Genomic DNA, 21,933 nt, shown 5'->3' with positions numbered 1-21,933 from the left:
TTGCCGGAACCAATATTATTGAAATTGTGTTTATTGTTATGGAAAAACGAGGTTTTATACTTGTGCGGAAAGCGTCGTCCCAGATTAGCCTGTGCGCTCCACTAAGGTTAATCAGTGACGACACTTTCCGCTGTAATGGTATTTTTCATTTAAAGTAAGTTTTTTATAAGCGAAAATCCAGTTAAGGCGGAAAGTAACTGACTATGCGAACTGCACATGCTCATATGTGACAACACGTAACGCAAATGCCTTTATTCTCCTATTTATTCCAGGCAATCGCTCCACTGACGCCACGAACGTAAAACTAACGACATTCGACATGTCCGTCGTGGCCGTTGGTTGCATCATTTGGGACGAGGTTAATTTAAAGTGGAGCGGAAGGGAGTGTGATGTAAGTTATGTTCTTTCACGTACACTCAGCATATTGTTAGCCACAAAGTTAGGGGTACATTAAAACATCAAGACTACATACACGCATGATATACATATCCTTAGATATGTTCACTGAACATTTGTTGCAGAAGTCACATTCATTTAATCAACATTTTAAAGTATGCCATCATCCAAATCGTATATTTAACGGATACGCTGTATAGTTCTGTAAAGGATCAAATAAACGTCTGCCTTTAATACGGGTGAGTATCAATTAGTATCTACATGAATAAGTTAATTCTCTCTCAGAGCGATTACTTCATCGAAATGGGTGATCTTGAATGCAAATGTAAAGCCATGAAGAAGATGACGTTTTCCAACTCCTTCCACGTGCCTCCCAATAGCATCGACTTTAGTTCAGTGTTCTTGAAGTTCTCTCCCCTTAACCAGGCCGCCGTCATAGCAACGCTCATCCTGATCCTGCTCATTTACGCATTTGTCATCATCTGGGCCCGGCGCCAGGACAGACTGGATGTGCTGAAGGTAAGAAAGGCATAAATGTTTGCTCTCATTCTCTTATCGGTTTAATTGCGCCTCGCTCTGGAAAGTCCGGGTTTAAGGCATATGCGTTTAGTTTCGTCCCAGATTATCCTCTGCAGTCCACATAGCGTAATCAGGGACGACACTTACCGCTTTTAAGGAATTTATCGTTTTAGGAAGTCTCTTCTGAATGACATGTCTGTCAAGACGCAAAGTGTCGTACGTGATACAGGCAAACCTGGGACGACACTTTTTGCACACATGTAGGCTAATCTAGGACAACACTTTTGACACATGCATGCTAATCTGGGACGACACTTTTCACACATGCAGGCGAATCTGGGACGACACTTTTCACACATGCAGGCGAATCTGGGACAACACTTTGCACACATGCAGGCTAATCTGGGACAACACTTTGCACACATGCAGGCTAATCTGGGACGACACTTTTCACACATGCAGGCTAATCTGGGACAACACTTTGCACACATGCAGGCTAATCTGGGACAACACTTTGCACACATGCAGGCTAATCTGGGACGACACTTTTCACACATGCAGGCGAATCTGGGACGACACTTTACACACATGCAGGCTAATATGGGACGACACTTTTCACACATGCAGGCTAATCTGGGACAACACTTAAGACACATGCTAGCTAATCTGGATCCACACTTTACACACATGCATGCTAATCTGGGACGACACTTTGCACAAATGCAGGCTAATCTGGGACGACACTTTACACACATGCAGGCTAATCTGGGACGACACTTTAGACACATGCTAGCTAATCTGGATCTACGCTTTACACACATGCACTTAACCCAGGTTTTCAAGAGAGCTACTCAATGTTAATCATTGTTTTTGAACGGTTTGTCTTTATTTGCTTTGTGACATACTTGACATAACATATTGCGTAATGATTTCTCCAGTGTATGGACAGTTTTAGATTTCACTAAGCAACCGAACGTACGTATATTCCAACAGCCAAATTACTTTTTAATGTATTTGGCATTTAATTAAAAGGATCATCTGATCAGTGGAATGAAGAATTGCTGGTATAATAAAAGGACACTTAGATTTTTATCTATCCGGACATTTATTAAGGATTCGATATATTCTTCATTACGTTAATATGGATGTATTCGAAAACATTTTTTGCTTAAAGCATACAATGTAAACAATTTATTCGCTCATTTAAATGTTAATCCAACATGCATTTGTAAACGAAACTTTACATCACCTATCGGTGTATTAGGCACATGCAGTTATATGCACAATCCATAGACTTTCATAACTGTTCACGCATTGTTGCGTTTTCTGAAGTGTGCTTCAATTTAAAAGACTTTAGCCTATTAACAAAATGTTGAGGTGAAACAAACAGTAAAAGAAAAAAAATCCGAAAACATTTGCCCCCAACGAGATTCTAAACTGATTTGTATGGATTCAAAAGGTTACACCACCACACATCGGCCAGCCCCGAATATGGAACGCCAATGCTTCCTTCTGATGGCACTGGTCTTTATGTTCTGTGCATTTACTAAGTTGGTTTGTGTTAACTACATTTTGTCCTGTAGAAACATCATTTTGTTCTGTACATTTTTCATTATGCTATGTGCATTTGCAATATCGTTTTGTACTAACGACATTTTGTAAGGTGCATACATCATTTCTTTGTGTGCATTCGTCATTATGTTGTGTACATTTACAAACCCGTTTTGTACTAACGACATTTTGTTATGTGCATACATCATTTCGTCCTTTGCATTTGTCATTATGTTGTGTGTATTTACTTACTCGTTCTGTTTTAACGACATTTGTTTAAGTGCATGAATCATTTCGTTGTGTGCATTTGTCATTATGTTGTGTGCATTTGTCAGTCATTATGTTGTGTGCATTTGTCATTATGTTGTGTGCATTTGTCATTATGCTGTGTGCATTTGTCATTTTGTTGTGTGCATTTGTCATTTTGTTGTGTGCATTTGTCATTATGTTGTGTGCATGTGTCATTATGTTGTGTGCATTTATCATTATGTTGTGTGCATTTGTCATTATGTTATGTGCATTTGTCATTATGTTGTGTGCATTTGTCATTATGTTGTGTGCACTTGTCATTATGTAATGTGCATTTCTCAATATGTTGTGTGCATTTGTCATTATGTTGTGTGCATTTGTCATTTTGTTCTGTGCATGTGTCGTTATGTTATGTGCATTTAGTAGCTTGTTCTGTACTTACGACAGTTCGTTCTGTGAATATGTCATTTTGTTATGTGCATTTACTAATTCGTTCTGTACAAACGACATTATATTTTGTGCATTTATGTAATTATTTCCTTTTGTGCATGTTCATTATGTTATGTGCATTTACTAATGCGTTCTGTACTAACGACATAATATAATGTGCATACAACATGTTGTTATGTGCCAACGTTCGGATACATTACACTGGGCAATAAAAGAGATAACACCGGTGCGAAAAAAATGGTGGAAAATGTAACCACGTTGAGTATACGAAATAATCGTTTCATGTAGGGCTGTACTCTCTAAAAAAATATCATAGTTGACAGGAAGGCATGTTTTACACTTCAAACTATTGTTTGGGTTTTATCTCTCGGAGATACTAAGTCCCTGAAATATGATAAACTTGAAGACTAAAGTAAAGCATTGCACTGACAAAGGTTACATTCCACTAAGAAACGGCCGAACAAAAAAAGCAAAAACATTCGATTTTGATTCCTGTCAAGTTCTTTCTTGGTTTGAACATGACATATCTCTTTTATTGCAAAAATCGATTCCGCTAAGAATGGCTTTTAAGAAAAGGTATGGTTATGGGGGTCTCTATGTGCAAAATATTGCATTTATTTTCGCTTAAAGTTGTCACTTTTACATTGAATTATATAGGGAAACAATATTAAGACCTGGAAGGCGCTTTCGCAGCTGTTGGCCTTAGCGCCATTTTACAGAGATTGATAAGCGAAGAGATTGATTTCAAGATAATGAAAGAAATGTTTGATCGTGAATTTAGTAGAATCGGAGTGGAGACCATTGGGGATCGCTTCAAGGGGCCTTTCAACAGTTTGGTAAATTGACAAAATAAAAAAAGTTGTTTCAGATTCGCAAATTTTCGTTTTTGTTATGATATTTTTTAGGAAATAGTAATACTGACCATTTACCATGCTCTTTAATATCCATTATATGCATTTTTTGACGATTTGAAAACCTGAAAATTATAAAGCGACGTGCGACGCGAAACGATTGAATAATTTGGAAAGTTCTGTTGTTGTAGTTATATTTTGGGAAACTACGAGGATTGCTTATATAGGTAAAAAATACATCCGCTCTAAGCTAGGGCATGGATGGTCGAGTGGTCTAGGCGGGATACTTTTTACTCCAGGACTCCAGGGGTCAGTGGTTCGAGCCCTGTTGAAGGTTACTTTTTTTCCTTTTTTAAAATTGTATTCTTGTTTTTTTAATGGAGATTTTTGGGTTAAATGTTTAAATTTATCAATATAAAGCATTTAATGACATGCTTCAATACATGTCAAATTCTGTTGGACGGCCCCTTTAAGGTTGCGACAAATAGCAACTGATGGTAGTGATACAGTTCATACAAGCCACAGTAGCACGCCAGAACCATCAGCAACAGGTAATTGTAATCAAGATAAATTTTACGAAGAAAATTTAAATTTGATCTAAGGATATTATAATTATTGAAAAAACAACAACTTCTTAACATAACATTTAAATGTTCTTCGTCAATTTTATCTTGATTAAAATTACCTGTTGCTGATTGTGCTGGCGTGCTTCTGTGGCTTGTATGAACTGTACCACTACCACCAGGCGCTATTTTTCGCAACCTTAAGCGATCCACAATGGTCTCCACTCCGATTTTATTAAATTCACGATCAGACATTTCTTTCATCTTGAAATCAATCTTTTCGCTTATAAATCTCGGCAAAATGGCGCTAAGGCCAACAGATGCGAGAGCGCCTTCCAACGTGGTTACATTTTCCGCATTTTTTTAGCTCGACTATTATATATGAAATATATATAGTGGAGCTATCCTACTCACCCCGGCGTCGGCGTTGCCGTTTGCGTGAGCGTGCAAATGTTAAAGTTTGCATACTACCCCAAATATTTTCAATGTCCCTTGGCATATTGCTTTCATATTTTGTATACTTGTTAACCATCATGACCCCAGCCTATTAACAAGAGCAGACAACTGTATCAAGCATTTTGACAGAATTATGGCCCCTTTTATACTTAGAATATGCATATTATTGATAAATCTATGTTAAAGTTTGACAAAACAACACTTACCTGACCTACCACAATGCACTCCACCCAAACCATCCCCCAAGCCTCCACCCCCAGAATCCCCCACCCCCCCCCCAAAAAAAAGACCATCTATTAAATGATCACACACCCATATTATACCCCCTTTCCCCCCCCACCCCCACCCCCCACCCCCAACATTTTTTTTTGTTTTCTTATTTTTGAAAGATCATCTATTAAATGATCACACACCCACATTATAACCCCTATCCATGATGGCTTACGTTATTCTGTCAAGCACTCGAATGGTCGTGCGCGCTGCCTTTGACAGCTCTTGTTTCGCACCGGTGTTATCTCTTTTATTGCCCGGTGTAATGTATCCGAACATGATAACGACGTTGGCACATAAAGAAATGATGTATGCACAAAACATAATGTCGTTAGTATAGAACAAATTAGTAAATGCATAACATCATGAAAATGCACAAAAGGGAATAAGTATGTACAAAACATAATGTCGTTTGTACAGAACGAATAAGTAAATGCACATAACACAATGACACATTCACAGAACGAACTGTCGTTAGTACAGAACAATTCACTAAATGCACATAACACAATGACAAATGCACACAACATAATGACAAATGCACACAACATAATGACAAATGCACAAAACATAATGACAAATGCACATAACATAATGACAAATGCACACAATATAATGACAAACGCACACAACATAATGACAAATGCACACCAAATAATGACAAATGCGCATAACATAATGACAAATGCACACAACATAATGACACATGCACACAACATAATGACAAATGCACAAAGCATAATGACAAATGCGCACAACATAATGACAAATGCACACAGCATAATGACACATGCACACAACATAATGACAAATGCACACAACATAATGACAAATGCAAACAACATAATGACAAATGCACAGAACGAAATGACAAATGCACTTAATGAAATGTCGTTAATACAGAACGAGTTAGTAAATGCACACAACATAATGACAAATGCACAAAACGAAATGATGTATGTACCTAACAAAATGTCGTTAGTACAAAACGGGTTGGTAAATGCACACAACATAATGGCGAATGCACACAACGAAATAATGTATGCACCGAATAAAATGTCGTTAGTACAAAACGATATTGCAAATGCACATAGCATAATGTAAAATGTACAGAACAAAATGATGTTTCTACAGGACAAAATGTAGTTTACACAAAACAACATAGTAAATGCACAGAACATAAAAACCAGTGCCATTAGAAGGCAGCATTGGCGTTCCATACCCGAATGTATGAGATTACGATTTGATTCCATGTATGCGATCAAAGCGTTGACAGCAATTTAACAAAACATCAAAACGTTCTGATTAATGTAATCTTCATATTTTTCAAATGGTTACAAAAATCTCGATTCCATCAGATATGTACTCGTTAACTATATGGTATCTCGTTTAGTTTATTGATGTGTCTGTCCTATTGTTTTGCTCCTTTAGATATATGTTGTCTGTTTTTTTAAATATTGGACAAAATCGGAAAATTACTAATTCGTTAGTCTGTAAAGAGGTACCGTCAAGATAAAATCAACCTAATTTAAGTAGGGATCTGCATAATTGTATTAACGCACAGTGGCCCATATGTCTTCCGGTGTACCTTCAGTGGGGCTTGACGCCGTTAGCCGACAACTTCTCCTCGGACAACTACTTTTATGTCATCAAGGTAATCACCGGGATTCGCCCAGGTGCCGGAACGAGATCTCGCGTGGGTTTCGTTATCTCCGGCGAGGATATGGACACAGAGGTCCGGGAACTCTCCGATGGTGTTAGAAAGGTTGGCAATTCTTTAGCCTTGCTCCGAGAAAACGGGGCTTAATGCATGTGCGTAAAGTACCGTCCCATATAAGTCAGTGCAGTCCGAACAGGCTAGTCGGGAACGACACTTTTCGCTTAGACTGTTGCATTTTGTTAAAATAGACTTCCTTTTAACGAAAATTTCATTAAAGCGGAAAGTATCGTCGGTGATAGACTTGCGCGGACTCCGCAGGCTTATCTGGGACGATACTTTAGGCTTGCGCGGACTTCGAAAGCTTATCTGGGACGATACTTTAGGCTTGCGCGGACTTCGAAGGCTTATCTGGGACGATACTTTAGGCTTGCGCGGACTTCGAAGGTACGATACTTTAGGCTTGCGCGGACTTCGCAGGCTTATCTGGGACGATACTTAAGGCTTGCGCGGACTTCGCAGGCTTATCTGGGACGATACTTTAGGCTTGCGCGGACTTCGAAGGCTTATCTGGGACGATACTTTAGGCTTGCGCGGACTTCGAAGGCTTATCTGGGACGATACTTTAGGCTTGCGCGGACTTCGAAGGTACGATACTTTAGGCTTGCGCGGACTTCGCAGGCTTATCTGGGACGATACTTAAGGCTTGCGCGGACTTCGCAGGCTTATCTGGGACGATACTTTAGGCTTGCGCGGACTTCGCAGGCTTATCTGGGACGATACTCACAAGCATTAGACCCTGTTTTCCCGGACCGATGCACATGTATATTATTACATAAAGATCATGTATAGGCGTTCTCAGTCATTGAATCGTTGATTTTGTTGCTTTACAAAATTTGTTTCGTGTATGTGCTTCTGCCCATTGCCTTATTTTGGACGAATAACTGTGACGCAATCAGAAGTTATATATGAGCGTACCTTTTTACCCTAACCTTGAGTGTTTGTGTTCGTTCGTTGCAAGACATACGCTTCTCATTCTGCATTTTCGAGATAATACAAAATTGACATTTTCCGTATATTAGAAATTTAATAAAACATATTCGATTTATTTCTTTGAAGACATTGTTTTCTTAACTCGATCTCGTAAATTCCGCGGTAATAGCACTTTAAAGACATAGACTTATGAATTACTGTTTATAAATGCTTGTTATAAGATTACATTTCTGAAAAGGTGTGTTGCTGATTTAAGGAATTTGCGAACGGCAGCGTCATGAACTTCCTGTTGTCGACGACGGTGTGCCTGGGAGACCTGGAGTACATCCGGATCTGGCACGACAACTCGGGCGGCGGCAAGCACTCCGGCTGGTATCTGAGTCGCATAGAGGTGCAGGACGTGCAGAGAAACGAAACGTTCGTATAAGCGCTTACAATATTCATAGGAGCTTCGATCTTGGAAAACGGGGTTTAATCCATATAAGCAAAGTGTCCTTCCAGATTAGCTGTCTGTGCAATCTACATAGGCTAATCAGGGATGACACTTTCTTCCTTAACTAAATTTCCGCTCAGCAGAGACTTCCTGTAATCGAAAAATTCAATAAAAGCGAAATATTTCGTCCCTGATTACCGACCAGCACAGGGTATTCAGTCCTGTTTTCACAGAATTCGGCACATATTCAACAATAAAAGCCATACATTAAAATTGAAGATTCTTCATTGACATTATATACTATTGACAAATAGCTTTTGATTGTTTATGTTGTACAAAACTATTGTGGCCGAATTATGCCATATCATTCTTGTGGGTTGGCGGATATGAAAAAGTTCCCCTCCCCCCCCCCTCCCCTCCCCCCCCCCCCCTCCCCCCCCACGTCTCTTTACTCTTGGAACGACAAAAAAGGGAGCCGGAATTACATTAATGCATTTAATAAAAATGTGTGTCGTTCTGGTAAATAAATGTGTGGATCTGGCGCGCTGTCGACCTTCAAACCCGCTAATACACTAGATCTATTTGTCAGGAATAAGCCACCGTACACAATGAGCACCGCATGGGAAACATTAAATTTTTCGGGTAATGAGGTGCAGTGATCGGACAGTTTGATCAAAAGAAAGTTTCCCCTATGTATCTTTGAACTTCCACTTTTCAATAATTATTTTGACTCGAATGAAGAAAAGCAATTAAGATAGACCGTGCTATGTGAAAAAGGGGTTAAATACATATGCATAAAGTGTCGTCCAAGATTAACCTGTGCATTTTGCACAGTCTAATCAGGGACGACACTTTCCGCTTTTTGATATTTTCTGTTTGAAGAAAAACTCTTTTTAGCAAAAATCCAGTTTAGGCGGAATGCACAGGCTAATCTGAGACGACACTTTACGCACATTCATTTAAACCCCTTTTTACAGAACGTGGCTCAAATTCTTTTGTTCGCAGATTCATATTCCAGGCGGAGCGCTGGATGGCGCTCGAGAAAGACGACGGCTTGCTACAGTGCTTACTTCCGGTGTGTAAGACGGAGAACATTAACCAGTTCAACCAACGCTTTATTAGGAACGCCAAGGAGACGCTTGCCGGTAAAACAATATATGATCCTCGCTCTGAGAAAACGGGGCTTGAGGCATGTACGTTTAGTGTCGTCCTAGATTAGCCTGTGCAGTCCGTACAGGCTTATAAGAGACGATACTCTCCGCTTTTGATGTATTTTTTTTTAAATATAAGTCTCTAATTAGCGTCCTTATTCTGGGACGAAACTTAACTCACATGCTGTCAACCCCGTTTAATCCCTTTATCGCTTATTGTGAATGAATTACCGTAAATATGCTTTACTTCTGAATATCATAAAATTACAAGAGAATGTGTTTTGGTGTGATTATTTTACCATAGAGTGTCTGTTTTTCTGGTCTTGTGTATGTGTTATCACACAGCAACAAGAAAAAAGTCCTCCTAGACTGTTTACTGTCCTGAATTATCATTTTTATAGAGAAAACTCTCTTCTACTTCTTGTACTGTACTTATACTATACAGAGTTACGTTTTCTTATCTGCTTAAAATGCTCATTCAGACAGAAAAGAAAAGGAGCTTTGATATTGTATTGCAATACATCTCAATAAGTAATTGTGAAATTAGAAAAGAAAAAAATCAGTATGTTGACAGACTAAAGTCCTTCATGCAGCATCATTTATCAATGACAATAATAATAGCACATTATTTCATTTAATTATGCAATCAGCATATATTTTAGTAAAATTAATAAAATATTATTGTACTGAAAATTGTGGTATCACAAATCTCAGCAATTGTAGAATTCCCATAATATAATCATCTGACATTTTCATTGCAGCAAACTGAGCACGAATAAATGACAATCTATTTAATTGTATCTCTCCGTAAGCATATTTTTGGTAAATACAATTATCAGACCTCGTTACAGTTAAATTCGTAGCGTTAATTATTGTCTATATCCCTGCCTGCACGATGCACAGAGAATCACATGTGGGCGTCTATCGCATACCGGCCGCAGTCCAGCAACTACACGCGCTGTCAGCGGATTTCCTGCGCCCTGGCATTCATCATGCTCAGCCTTATTGCCAACGCCATGTTCTTCCGGGCAGAGGGCAAGGATGGAGACATCGAGGGCGGCGCGGACATCCAAGTTGGGCCTTTCCGATTTTCGTTGAAACAGGTTTGTTCAGTGGATTTATTATTATTTTTAGGGGGGGGGGGACAAATTGACTACACAGGCTAATCTGAGACGACACTTTACGGGGATGCTTTAAGCTCAGTTTTACCAGAACGAGGCTAAATTATATTATCTTTGCAGGTAAAAATATCTTTCATCTCGGCGCTGATTGTTACGCCGTCCAATATCCTCCTCATCTACCTCTTCAAACTCTCCAAACCAAAGCCCGTTGACTCGAACACGACCTTGTTCAAGCCCTGTGAAAGGTCTACAAAGATCCGGGTCCCGATGGTCCACGACTGGCTCCAAAAACAGCACCAGCGCAGCGTTCAGCTGGAAAAGTGTCTTGTCCAGAAAGGATACCCTTCAACACAGGTTTGTATTTTACCCCTTTTCTTGTTAACGTCTGTAGTTTGTTTATACTAGAGGTAAACACAAAATAAGAATCGTGATATGGTATAACACAATCGCCCCTTCATATCCATGTACACTGAAATATTGAATTTAGTAGAATGTATCAACGCCCTTGAAGCTGAAATAGCTTATTTGTCTAATTGGTTTGTTCCTCGTGTTTATAATTCACCTGATAATTGATATCAGACAGTGACCAATAGCGAGCATGCAGCGCAACTAGAAAAACTACTGACAGTCAGTAGATGGCGATTATCAAGCACTGACGCCTTAAACGGAATCTCGACATTTTAAAAATAAGCAATGATAATTGTATTTACCGTTCTTTTATATATCACCATTATCGTGGTTTTACTTCTAAATAAATATCACAAGATGATGGTTAGCAATGTTAAATGTGAGTCTAATATCTTTGTCGGCCAATGAACAGCCCCTTGCCGTTGTCATTACCGGCCATGAAGCCACTCGGAAAATTTCAAAATTGTAGCTTACTGGTCGATCAATAGCGATAATACAAACACAAATCCGAATGCCCGAAACGGGGCTTTATGCATGTGTGTAAACTGTCATCACAGTTTAGCCTTTGCAGTCTGCACAGGTCGATGAGGGACGACCCCTTCCGCTTACATGGATTAATTATTTTTAATGAGGTTTCTTCCAAACGAAATTCCAGTAAATGCGGAATGCGTTGTCCCTAATTAGCCTGTGAAGACTGTAAAGCTTATCTGGGACGATACTTTACGAACATGCGTTTGCGCTTGTTATCAGGGCCTGAAACTGCCGTACCAGTGCACGTACCTCGCCTGGTTCCTGGTTGTCGTCATATGGTTCCTATGCGCGTTCTTCATTATGCTCTACAGCATGGAATGGGGCAAGAAGAAGTCAGAAGAATGGCTCACCACCTTCTTCCTCTCCTGCTTCCAGTCCATATTCTGTCTTGACCCCGTCAAGGTAACCATAGCCTAGGCCGACTTCAAGCACACTTCAAGTGGAAAGTGTCGTCCCTGATAAGCATGTGTGGACTTCACTGGCTTATCTTGAATGACACTTTGCTCAAATGCACTTTACGGTCAGACTTGATGTACCTGGTCTTTAATATTGTTTTTTGTGTGTACATGTAAGCGTTCGGCAAGTTTTTCTTCAAATATTTTGAACATATGTGTCTGTCGATAGGTCTGGTTGGAAAACATTAATCAAATATGGTTTAAAACTTCAGCCTTGATGAATATGTTTTTTGTATTTATTTGTTCCAAAAACTATTAAGTTCGCGCATTATATACGTCAAAAAGCGCATGATTAAACTGATCTTCAAGCACTGATTTTACACTTTCCGCTTTTATTGCGTTTTTTGTTTAAAGGAGGTTTCATATAAACGATAATCAAGTCAATGCGGAAAGTGTCGTCATTGATAAGCCTGTGCTGACTGCACACGCTGATCTGGGACGATAGCTTACGCACATGCATTTGCATACTGCAGGTGTTGTTGATGACTTTGGTGTTCACGATCATATTCCATTCGAGGCCCGACCCCAAGGCGATCATCGACAGAAGCACCATCATTAAGAATTACTCGAACAGTCTCAGGGGGCGGTCTGGTAATCTTTTATTTTAACTTAAATTATCATTTAGATATTAGCTACACCATGTTATTAACAATACATTTGACACCATGTTATCCTTGCCTTCAATACTGTCTGCATGTGGCACCTTGTTCTCTGTTATTTACAATGTTGTCTGCCGGCGTTATTATGCAAACGCGCGCGTAGTTTTATTCCAAGCATCATAATTTCAAATATTTGTATTTGTCGATAAACAACGGAAACTTTTTCCAACTGCGGGAAGAAAAGTGTTATCTATAAATACAGCGTCGTGTACGTAGCTTATACTTTATCTATAGATCTGTATACAAGGTCGTCGGCATGCCGCACCGTGCAAGCACAACGTTTTCTGCAGGAAGCTTTATATTTTAAAGATCTTTTTTTTTTTTATTTAATATAACTAAAAAAAGCAAACATTATACATGTACATACATTGCAAACATTTTTTCCTTCAAGAAGATAACAATACCGTTATGGGTGCATATGCACGTACAATAGAATGTTATTGTTTTTTTAAAATATTTTTTCTTCAAAATATACCCACTCCGCATGGAGCAATAGTGATAATTGTGGTTTAACCAGAGGTTATTATTTATGTCTTTTTGCAATATGAAGAGTTAACAAAAGAAAAAAAAAGTAAGAAAGAAGTATAAAAAAGGAGAAGCTGGAAGCTCAAAACTGACCGTCAAGTAATCTCTGATAAATTGTATTAAATTGTTCAAGATTATCGTTTTTTAGGACTATTTCTTGTTCTATATCAAAGCGTAATTTTAGGAATGTAAGGAAATTGTTGAAATCATATGGTTGGTGCATTGTTTTCAATTTAAATATATAATATTTCATTAAATAAATGATGAAATTAATTGTTTGCATGTTTTTATTATATTCCATCTGTCCAAAACAAATTAATTCGTAGTTAAAATATAATAAAATGCCTTTATCATACATGTAGTCCGCTTATCTGTTCCATAAATGTTGTGCTACCCGGCATTTCCAAAACAAGTGTTCAATATCTTCGTCGTATTCATTGCACAGATCACATAAGTTAGAGTTAGTTAGTTTGCACCGGAAGAGGTATGTATTTGTAGCTGTTAAACGCATAATATATTTATATTGGAAGCATCTTAAATTTGTGTCCGTACAAGTTTTGAACACTAGCGTGTATATCTTTGCCCAATTTAACTCTTTATTTTGAAAAATATTTTGCCATCTATTTTCCGCATTCGAATTTGTATTTTTTATTTCAGATAGCTGAAGATTGTATAAAAATTTATTTGGTTGGTACGAAGTTTATTTTAAAGATCTACCTATTTTCTAAAGGTAGCTTTATTTTCTAAAGATCTTACTGTTTTCTACAGGAAACTTTACTTTTTTAAAGATCTAACTAGTATGTATTTTGCAAGCGATACCATGCTATTAATAAACAGCGTCGTCTAAAAGCAAAGTCGTGATACCTATTAAAAGCACATGGTGTCATCTGCATGTGAAACCATGCCATCCATATAAAACAATTCCATACGACACCGTGTTCATACAATGTCGTCTGCAGGCAATATGCGAGATTGTGCTCATACAATGTCGTCTGCATGCGGTATGCGCACCTTGTTCATACAATGTCGTCTGCAGGCGGTATGCGGCTCGCAGCGCCCCCTCTGGACCAGGGGCATCTGAAGAAAGCCAAGCGTCTGCGGCAGAAGGAGCTTCAAATGAACAGGGCGATCCGGGACACCATACTGAATCTCCTCATGTGCTGGATAATCTTCAGTATCGCCTACAGTAACCGTGACGGACGCTCCTACCTTATTTACAAGGAAACTATGGATGCATTCATTGCACCTCCCAATAAAAATTACCCAACTCCTCATCAAACTGAACATGAGTTACCGAAATTTACTGAGGTTGGTACATATATTCATTCGTGAGCAGTATGCCTTCTTATTGTTACAGACTTAAAATTAGTCATACGTTTATTTGCTATGTTTTTTTTTATTTTTTAATGGATCTTTTTTTGTTTTGTCTTGAGTGTTCATCCTATTTCATATAAAATTCGATTTATAAATCGCGTTTTGTGCATTGTGTTTCTGACAAACACATCTCTTGTTTTTTTAATGTTAATATCCCGTTTTATTACTTCTGGCATATATCATGAAATTTGTAGTCTTTAAATATTGCCACCTCCATGTGTAAATATTAATCCTAAGGAGAGAAACTATATAAGAACTTGCTTCTTTCGTTGCAATCCTTTTCTGCTTATATTGTGTAAAATCTGTATATATTGTACATGCCATAAGAAATAAATATGTTTAAACCAATCGCGTTATATGTAGATATCTACAGAGATAGCACATTTAAAGTCACGAACAACGAGACTTGATGAAATATGTGTATTGTAGATAAAAAAGCAACAGGATTACTTTGAATGGCTCAACAAGACCGTGCTGCCCCGGATGTTCCCGGAAGTGGATATCAATAACGAGACGCTTCACTGGCGCTTACAGCAGTTCATTGAAGGAGGGACTAAGTACAGGGTCGGTCCACCTCGAATGCGACAACTCAGAATTAAATCAGGTGCATGTTCACTGCTTAGCTTCCATTGCTATAGTTTTACAACTACGACCATCACTTTTCAGACAGCTAAATACAGACTCGAGTATACAACTTTGACGGCTCAAACATTTTACAGCTGAATGAAATTTAATGTATTGATATCGATAAGAAATTATGTTGGATTGCACAAAATCTGGCTGAATAATAACCATTATAGTTTTTTTTCCTCTGTGGAATTTATAGAAGATTATAGAAGGATAAAGGGTAATTTATTTGAATAATCAACAATATCATTTCGTAGTGTATACATACAATCGTTCACAATTTCAGATCGCTGTAAAAACGAGTACATGGATGAAACAAAATGTTATAAGAACTATAACGAGCCGGACGAGGAAACAGGTGCCTTCTGCATCGGTTGGAAGGCCGGGCCGTGCGACGACAAGGAGAGTATTTACGATTTCTCATCCGCTGCCTGGAACTTCACGTCGGCGTTAGATATCTGGGGAATACCTATCGCAGGGAGGAACAATGTATGTGGTGGAGGAGGATACATCGCGAAGTTGGACGTCAATATGCTAGTAAGTCAGAAAATTGTGACCGAGCTTTACCTGAATTCCTGGATTGACCGTCACACAAGAGCAGTTGCCCTAGAATTTACCCTTTACTGCTTACAAGCCAACATCTTTACGTACAACATGTTCTTGGTAGAATTCCCGGAGACAGGCGGCGCGTTCGTCTACTATGGGATACATCCCATGAATGTGTACCAGCACGTCGGTCCCTTGGGCCTTTACACGCTGGCGTGCGAGCTGATATACATTGTGTACCTGGTGGGGTTCACGGTTATGATCATCGACATGATTGTGGAACAAAAGAAAGCGTTTTTCAGCGACGCGTGGCAGGTATATGATCTTGTTTTTGTAATCCTCGGATACGTGGCCATTGCAATGTATTTAGTTCGACACGTGATGACCAGTCAAACCATGTCCGTATTCAAAGGGGACAAGAAGGCGTTTATCAACTTCTATCACATCGCTCTATGGAACGAAATGCTCGTGCTCCTGCTGGGAATCCTCTGCTTTATGGCAACTCTTCGACTCCTCAACATGCTCGGCTACAACAAGCGCATCGGCACAGTGGTACGGGTCTTCAGGAAGGCCGCCTCGCAGCTGATCTGGTTCGGTCTGTTCTTTACCGCCTGCTTCACCATTTATTGCATCCTCGGCTGGTTGCTGTTTGGTGCCCATCTCGAGTACTACAAGGACATCTACTCCTCCCTGCAAACCATGTTTCTCAGCATGATCGGCAAGAACAGGTTCACGGAGATGGATAACACGAGCCCCTACATGGCTAAGATCTACTTCCTGTTATTCATCGGCTTCGTGGTCTACCTCGTCCTTACGATGTTCCTGGCGCTGCTTAGCAAGGCAATCGATGATGTGCACGATGAAGCCAAGAAGGACACGGGCGATGAAATGGTTGACTTTGTATTGAAGAAATTGAAAAGACTCATATCGGTCGGCAAATCCGTTAAACGATTAGGTACGTTACAATCATTGATTTTTTTCCGTTCCCTGTATGATGGACCTACCTTTTCTTGTAAACGTTATAGTTTAGTAGTGTTTCCATATATATTATGAGACGATATGGATTTGGAAATTCAGCAACCGGTAAGGGCGGTGATTTATTGGTCTGAATGTTTCAGTCAAAGATGATGAGTCAAAGCATCCGGCTCCGCGGAGTAACAACGCACGGATCGTGTACACTTACAGGAGCGCCTTAGAGGAGATCCGGAACGCGCTTCAGTGCGCCCTCATATCCGACCCTTGCGGCAAGTAGTGCTCATTTGGTCGTTTTAGGCTCAGGTGGTACTTCTAAAAACCCAGGGTACTCTTAAGTATAGAACAATGTACCTCGGGTACGGAAACTAACATTAAAGACACCTGGCCATACTTCTGGGTACTTTTTAGTATATTTTCCTTACACCGGTTACTTTGTGGTATACTTAATATTATCCGGAATACTTTAAGTAGTACCTGAGTCGAAAATGACCAATTGAGCGCAAGTAGCGTCTTGGCCAAGTGATTTGAGTCAATCCTTCAAATAGCCATGGCTTTGTGATAGTTTTCGTTTGCATAATGTCCATTTTTCGTGTGATAGACAATATTCGAGTGTTTCAAAAGTAAGTGCTCCATTCAAATAAGTTTAAATAGCTTGTATTTCTAATTGCTTTCTGTAGAATAACACGACAACTCAATGTGTGTATTTCAGATTTTTCGGCGCCGGTTGCCGACAAACGAGCGAAGGTCAGGTTTCGTAAATGAACACAGCATCGGCATTTTGACCTCCAGTGTTAGTAACGTTTTGTTGCGGAATGCTATTTTAAAAGATCACACTGTACTGCAGTCTGAGAAACTTTCGAAAAGCACACTTGACGATGTAATAAATTGTGTATCTACGCTGTTGTGTAACCAATATTCTATATTACGAGTAATATCGGTTTATTTGATAGCATTTAGGATTCAATGTAATATCGGCATGCAGGGCATGTTGTTCATCCGGTGTGATTTCTGAACGACATTTCCGAATAATATATTAGCCGTGCTCAGTGAAAAAAGTGTTTAATGCATGTGCGTAAAGTGTCGTCCCAGATTAGCCTGTGCAGTCCACACAGGCTTATCAGGGACGACACTTTCCGCAAAAACTTGATTTGTGCTAAGAAGAGACTTTCTTGAAACGAAATATACCATTATAGCGGAAAGTGTCATCCTTGATTAGCCTTTGCGGACTGCACAGGATAATCTGGGACAACATTTTACGCAAATGCATTAAACCCCATTTTCACAGAGTACGGCCCATATATATATATATACATGTATACCGATCTTTATTTTGCTAATCGTTTTTCTTCTTTTTGTTGACGTTGTTTAAGATAACGTTTACACCAATGTTGATTGCTGGCGTTGTAATTTCTCAAAGAACGTTGCTTTCTTTGATAAAGCTGATTCTTATTGTTGTCTTTTTTCTAATACGATCGATCACTTATTAGGACACAGCGAATAGTTATATTCTTTAATTTTTGTATTTGTAAGAAACTTCAAAATAAGTTATTGTCCTTATATTAAATACAGTATATTTATTTTATATTAAAAGGTCCTCGCATGTTTAATTAAGTTTGTGAATGTAATGAGATGAAACAACATATATTTAGGTAATACATGTTCTCGTCAAAACAAAAAAACAGTAAGCTAACTTTTGAATGTATATACCAAAGCAAACTATTCACTACTGTCAGCAACTGTAACTTCGATACAATGCTTCATTTTACACGTATGAGGTAGTTATTCTGTATATTGCAATGTCAACGAGCATATGCTTCTTGTATGCCAATGGCTTGGTATTCAGTCTGAATTTAAAATCAAGCTTTCATAATGTTATAAATCCATTTTGTTAGTTTTGGCGTAGCTGTCTAAGCTAGGCTTTGACCTTAATTTGTTCTAATAATTACATACGACGGAAACATTTATTGTCAATAGAATTGCGATAATTTTTATGTTTTCGGCAATGCAAACTTACAGAAATGGTGTTATGTGTACCAATAACTGTTGAACATTAAATTTACATAAGCTATTTTAAAAACATGTAAAAGCAAATTATAGACATATATTCGTGATGTAAAAACATTTGCGAACGATTTTAATGATCGCATGTAATTATCAGCAGGAAATATTTGTTCTCAGAAACCAAAACACTTTTATACAAAAACAATACACAGTCAACGTCGTTTCAATTTTGCAATGAACATTATTTGAACAAACTTAGTACATGACACTATACAATGTCGAACACCAACTATTTAATCGTAACCCTTTCAGTTTAAGAGGATAGGATGTTTTAATTTATTTTCTTTGTCATTTTACTGAAGTCACTATGAGCGCATGGGAAAAGATATGTCTAAAAAGATAATGGGACATTTGATTCAACAAATTGTATCGCATGTTGTAACTTTCCGAACCGCAAATCTAGCTGGCGAGTTAAGAACCTCGAACAAAGAAAGCGCGCGTCTGTACGCATTGACCTTGTGTTTTAATTTATTTTAAATGTGGTCGCGTTGAACGATTTAGTAGACATATTTTTAAGGGCACCTTTATATTTGTTTTGTTTAGTAAAATTGTTGTGTCTCGTGCTTTTAAGCTGTTTTGCGCCTTTTGGCAATTGGTTCCTTACAACGTGCTACAATAAGGTTTCTCTTCTGCGGGTGAAGCCGAAGTTTCACTTTTTAATACACTTTTTATTCGTCGACATGTAATCAGGTGATTAAATGACAGGTTTTCAATACAAAAGAAACATATAAGCTATTGTTAAATCAAAGTACTGACAGTACTGGTGTGACGATGCTTTTGAAGAGGATTGATATAAAAGCTTCTATTTAAGTATATCTACATTACCACAATTGTGTATGTGGGTACGAAAATTTTGGGTAGGAAAAAAATGGGTACGAAAAGTTTGGGTACAAAAATAATGCCAAAACAAATAAGTACGTAAAATGACTTGGTTTCGAAAAAAAATTTGGGTAGGAAAAAATTTGGGTACGAAAAAAAAATTGGTTACGAAAAATGAAGGGTACAAAAAAAATTGGGGGTACGGGGAAGTAGTACCCGTGGAGAACTTGATCCTTTCAGCGAAACTGGGAGGCGGGTTACATTCTCGATCAAATATAACAAGAAATATCTTAAAAAAGGTATTCGACGTGTATTTTCTGTACTACTTATATTAAAAAACTGTCTGTTACAGTAAAACGTGTGTGGGTTATAACATTACGTTTCAGCATATAAATTCAAAACTTGACATGCTCTTTAATTACACCATGCTCTTTAATTTCACATGTATATCATACCAAACTTAATATTTCGTTGTTTCCTTTCCTAAGTTAATGATACTATGTGTACGGACGTGATTTCACAATCCCATGTGCATGATCATATACTTTTTCTCTTTTGATTATTTTTCTTTTTCTCTGACTCAATAAGCTTAGGCATGTTTGTTCGTTAAGAACGGCAATAATTTCATGATGATTTCCGATCGAAAGTGGGTATGAGCACATAGTCGTAAGAGCACTTGAATACGTGAGTTCGCCCATGAACACATGGTAAGGTTAACTAAATCTCCGCGATATGACCTAATATGTGTTTAAAACAGCAAACAATTTCCAACAAACGAATGAATTGTCAAACATAGTATGTGCACTGATGTGGCTCTGTAATTTATGTTTGAAAAGTTTATTAAAAATGCAAAATGAGAAAGCACGCAGAAGTGCGAGAATCACAGACATGATACGGCTATTATGCTGTTTATATACCATAGTCGCTACAACGTTTACAAATGGCAGATTCGAAATAATTCGTTTTATTTACACTCATGATCGCGTTGAAAGTTAATTATACACGTTTTAATTCGCAATTTATTTACTGAATCACGACAAATGTCAAATACAATACAGAAAATGCATAGTTGTTTCATTGATCTATAAACATATAATGGATTGAATATGACTGATTTAAAATTAACGTTTTCAAACTATTATTAAATCTTTTCCCAGAATATGCTGTCCTATTTATAGCTGAGCTTCCTATACCTTTATCAATGATAATCAGCGAGGTATGCCGATTAGAATAATCGAGCTATCTCAATCGGACTGGCTCGGTCTTTTACAAAGGTTGCCATTATACTTCGCAGCATCGTCAAAAACTAGACCTTACTACATGTGTCTGGTTTGCAATAATTTCCATTTGCGCTTGCTATTAATTTCTAACAATATTAATTTGACACTTCATGATTTATTTTTTAGTATTGCAGTATTTAGGTTATTTTCAATAACTGTAATATTGAGTGTTATTTGATCGCGTTATTCACGGTAAAAGTATTAATTATGAATAATGATTTGTCCGAATAATATATTGTTCGAGAAGTCTCGTGAATAGGTAGGGAGCGAAAATCATGAATCCCAGAAACACGTAACTTATCATTTCTGTCAAGCTGTATATATTTTTTGTGTTCAAAAATCGGAAAAAGGCCGAATATCTTTCTTTAGGACAAATCATGTCTATGTTTAATTTTTAGACACATTTCTGTTATTGTTTATGTTTTATGCAAATTGTTATTGTTAATATGTTTAGCTAGTTAATCTCGATAGTTGTGTGTTACTGAATACCTCTTTCAATATCTTGAGCATAATAAACTTTCCTTTATAAAGTGTTTGTCATATGAATTTGTTTAGAAAAAAAGTTAAATGCTCTTTCACGTAAAATAAAATGAAATGCATGTACAGCGAGACGCTTACTACATTTCTTTGACTCACAATGGTCACACAGAAATAAAGCAATATGATTACTCATGTTTATTATTTAGTGTAGCGCACACGTATAGTGCACTAGCACACTTTGATGTTCATGACCATTTGCAAAAAGATGAAGATTTGCGTATATATATATTTGTATGGTTACTGCAAGAATGTACTTAGGCGTCTACAATGTTAGAAACGATTTCAACCTTAGAAAATCTGTATCACTTCAATACAATAGTGTCCAATATTTTTCTCGTACGGCAGTGACCGTTTTGCCTTCATCAGGTCCAAGCGAGTCTCGATTGAGAGCAGGTCGTTGTGGTTATCGATCTGAAACATCAACAAGCAAATTTGTTGAATTGATATCCCCCGCCAAATAAAGTGTGTTTATG

At 38.0% G+C, this 21,933-nt stretch overlaps 1 protein-coding gene across 1 annotated transcript in view; it reads left to right on the top strand.

Moving 5' to 3' along the window:
• The window catches only part of LOC127835614 (polycystic kidney disease protein 1-like 2), a 31,568-nt gene extending 14,531 nt beyond the window's left edge, over window positions 1-17,037 (top strand). Inside the window, exons 14-25 of the mRNA XM_052362051.1 lie at window positions 682-915; window positions 6,900-7,070; window positions 8,212-8,372; window positions 9,394-9,533; window positions 10,443-10,642; window positions 10,781-11,014; window positions 11,819-12,001; window positions 12,528-12,645; window positions 14,275-14,546; window positions 15,042-15,216; window positions 15,526-16,740; window positions 16,904-17,037. Coding sequence (XP_052218011.1) covers window positions 682-915; window positions 6,900-7,070; window positions 8,212-8,372; window positions 9,394-9,533; window positions 10,443-10,642; window positions 10,781-11,014; window positions 11,819-12,001; window positions 12,528-12,645; window positions 14,275-14,546; window positions 15,042-15,216; window positions 15,526-16,740; window positions 16,904-17,037 — 3,237 coding nt within the window. The remainder of the gene's footprint in view (window positions 1-681; window positions 916-6,899; window positions 7,071-8,211; window positions 8,373-9,393; window positions 9,534-10,442; window positions 10,643-10,780; window positions 11,015-11,818; window positions 12,002-12,527; window positions 12,646-14,274; window positions 14,547-15,041; window positions 15,217-15,525; window positions 16,741-16,903) is intronic.
• The last annotated feature ends 4,896 nt before the right edge of the window (window positions 17,038-21,933 follow it).

Source organism: Dreissena polymorpha, chromosome 6 (genome assembly GCF_020536995.1).
Source record: "Dreissena polymorpha isolate Duluth1 chromosome 6, UMN_Dpol_1.0, whole genome shotgun sequence".
NCBI classification, from domain to species: Eukaryota; Metazoa; Mollusca; class Bivalvia; order Myida; family Dreissenidae; genus Dreissena; species Dreissena polymorpha.
This window is presented reverse-complemented; position numbering and strand designations above follow the sequence as displayed.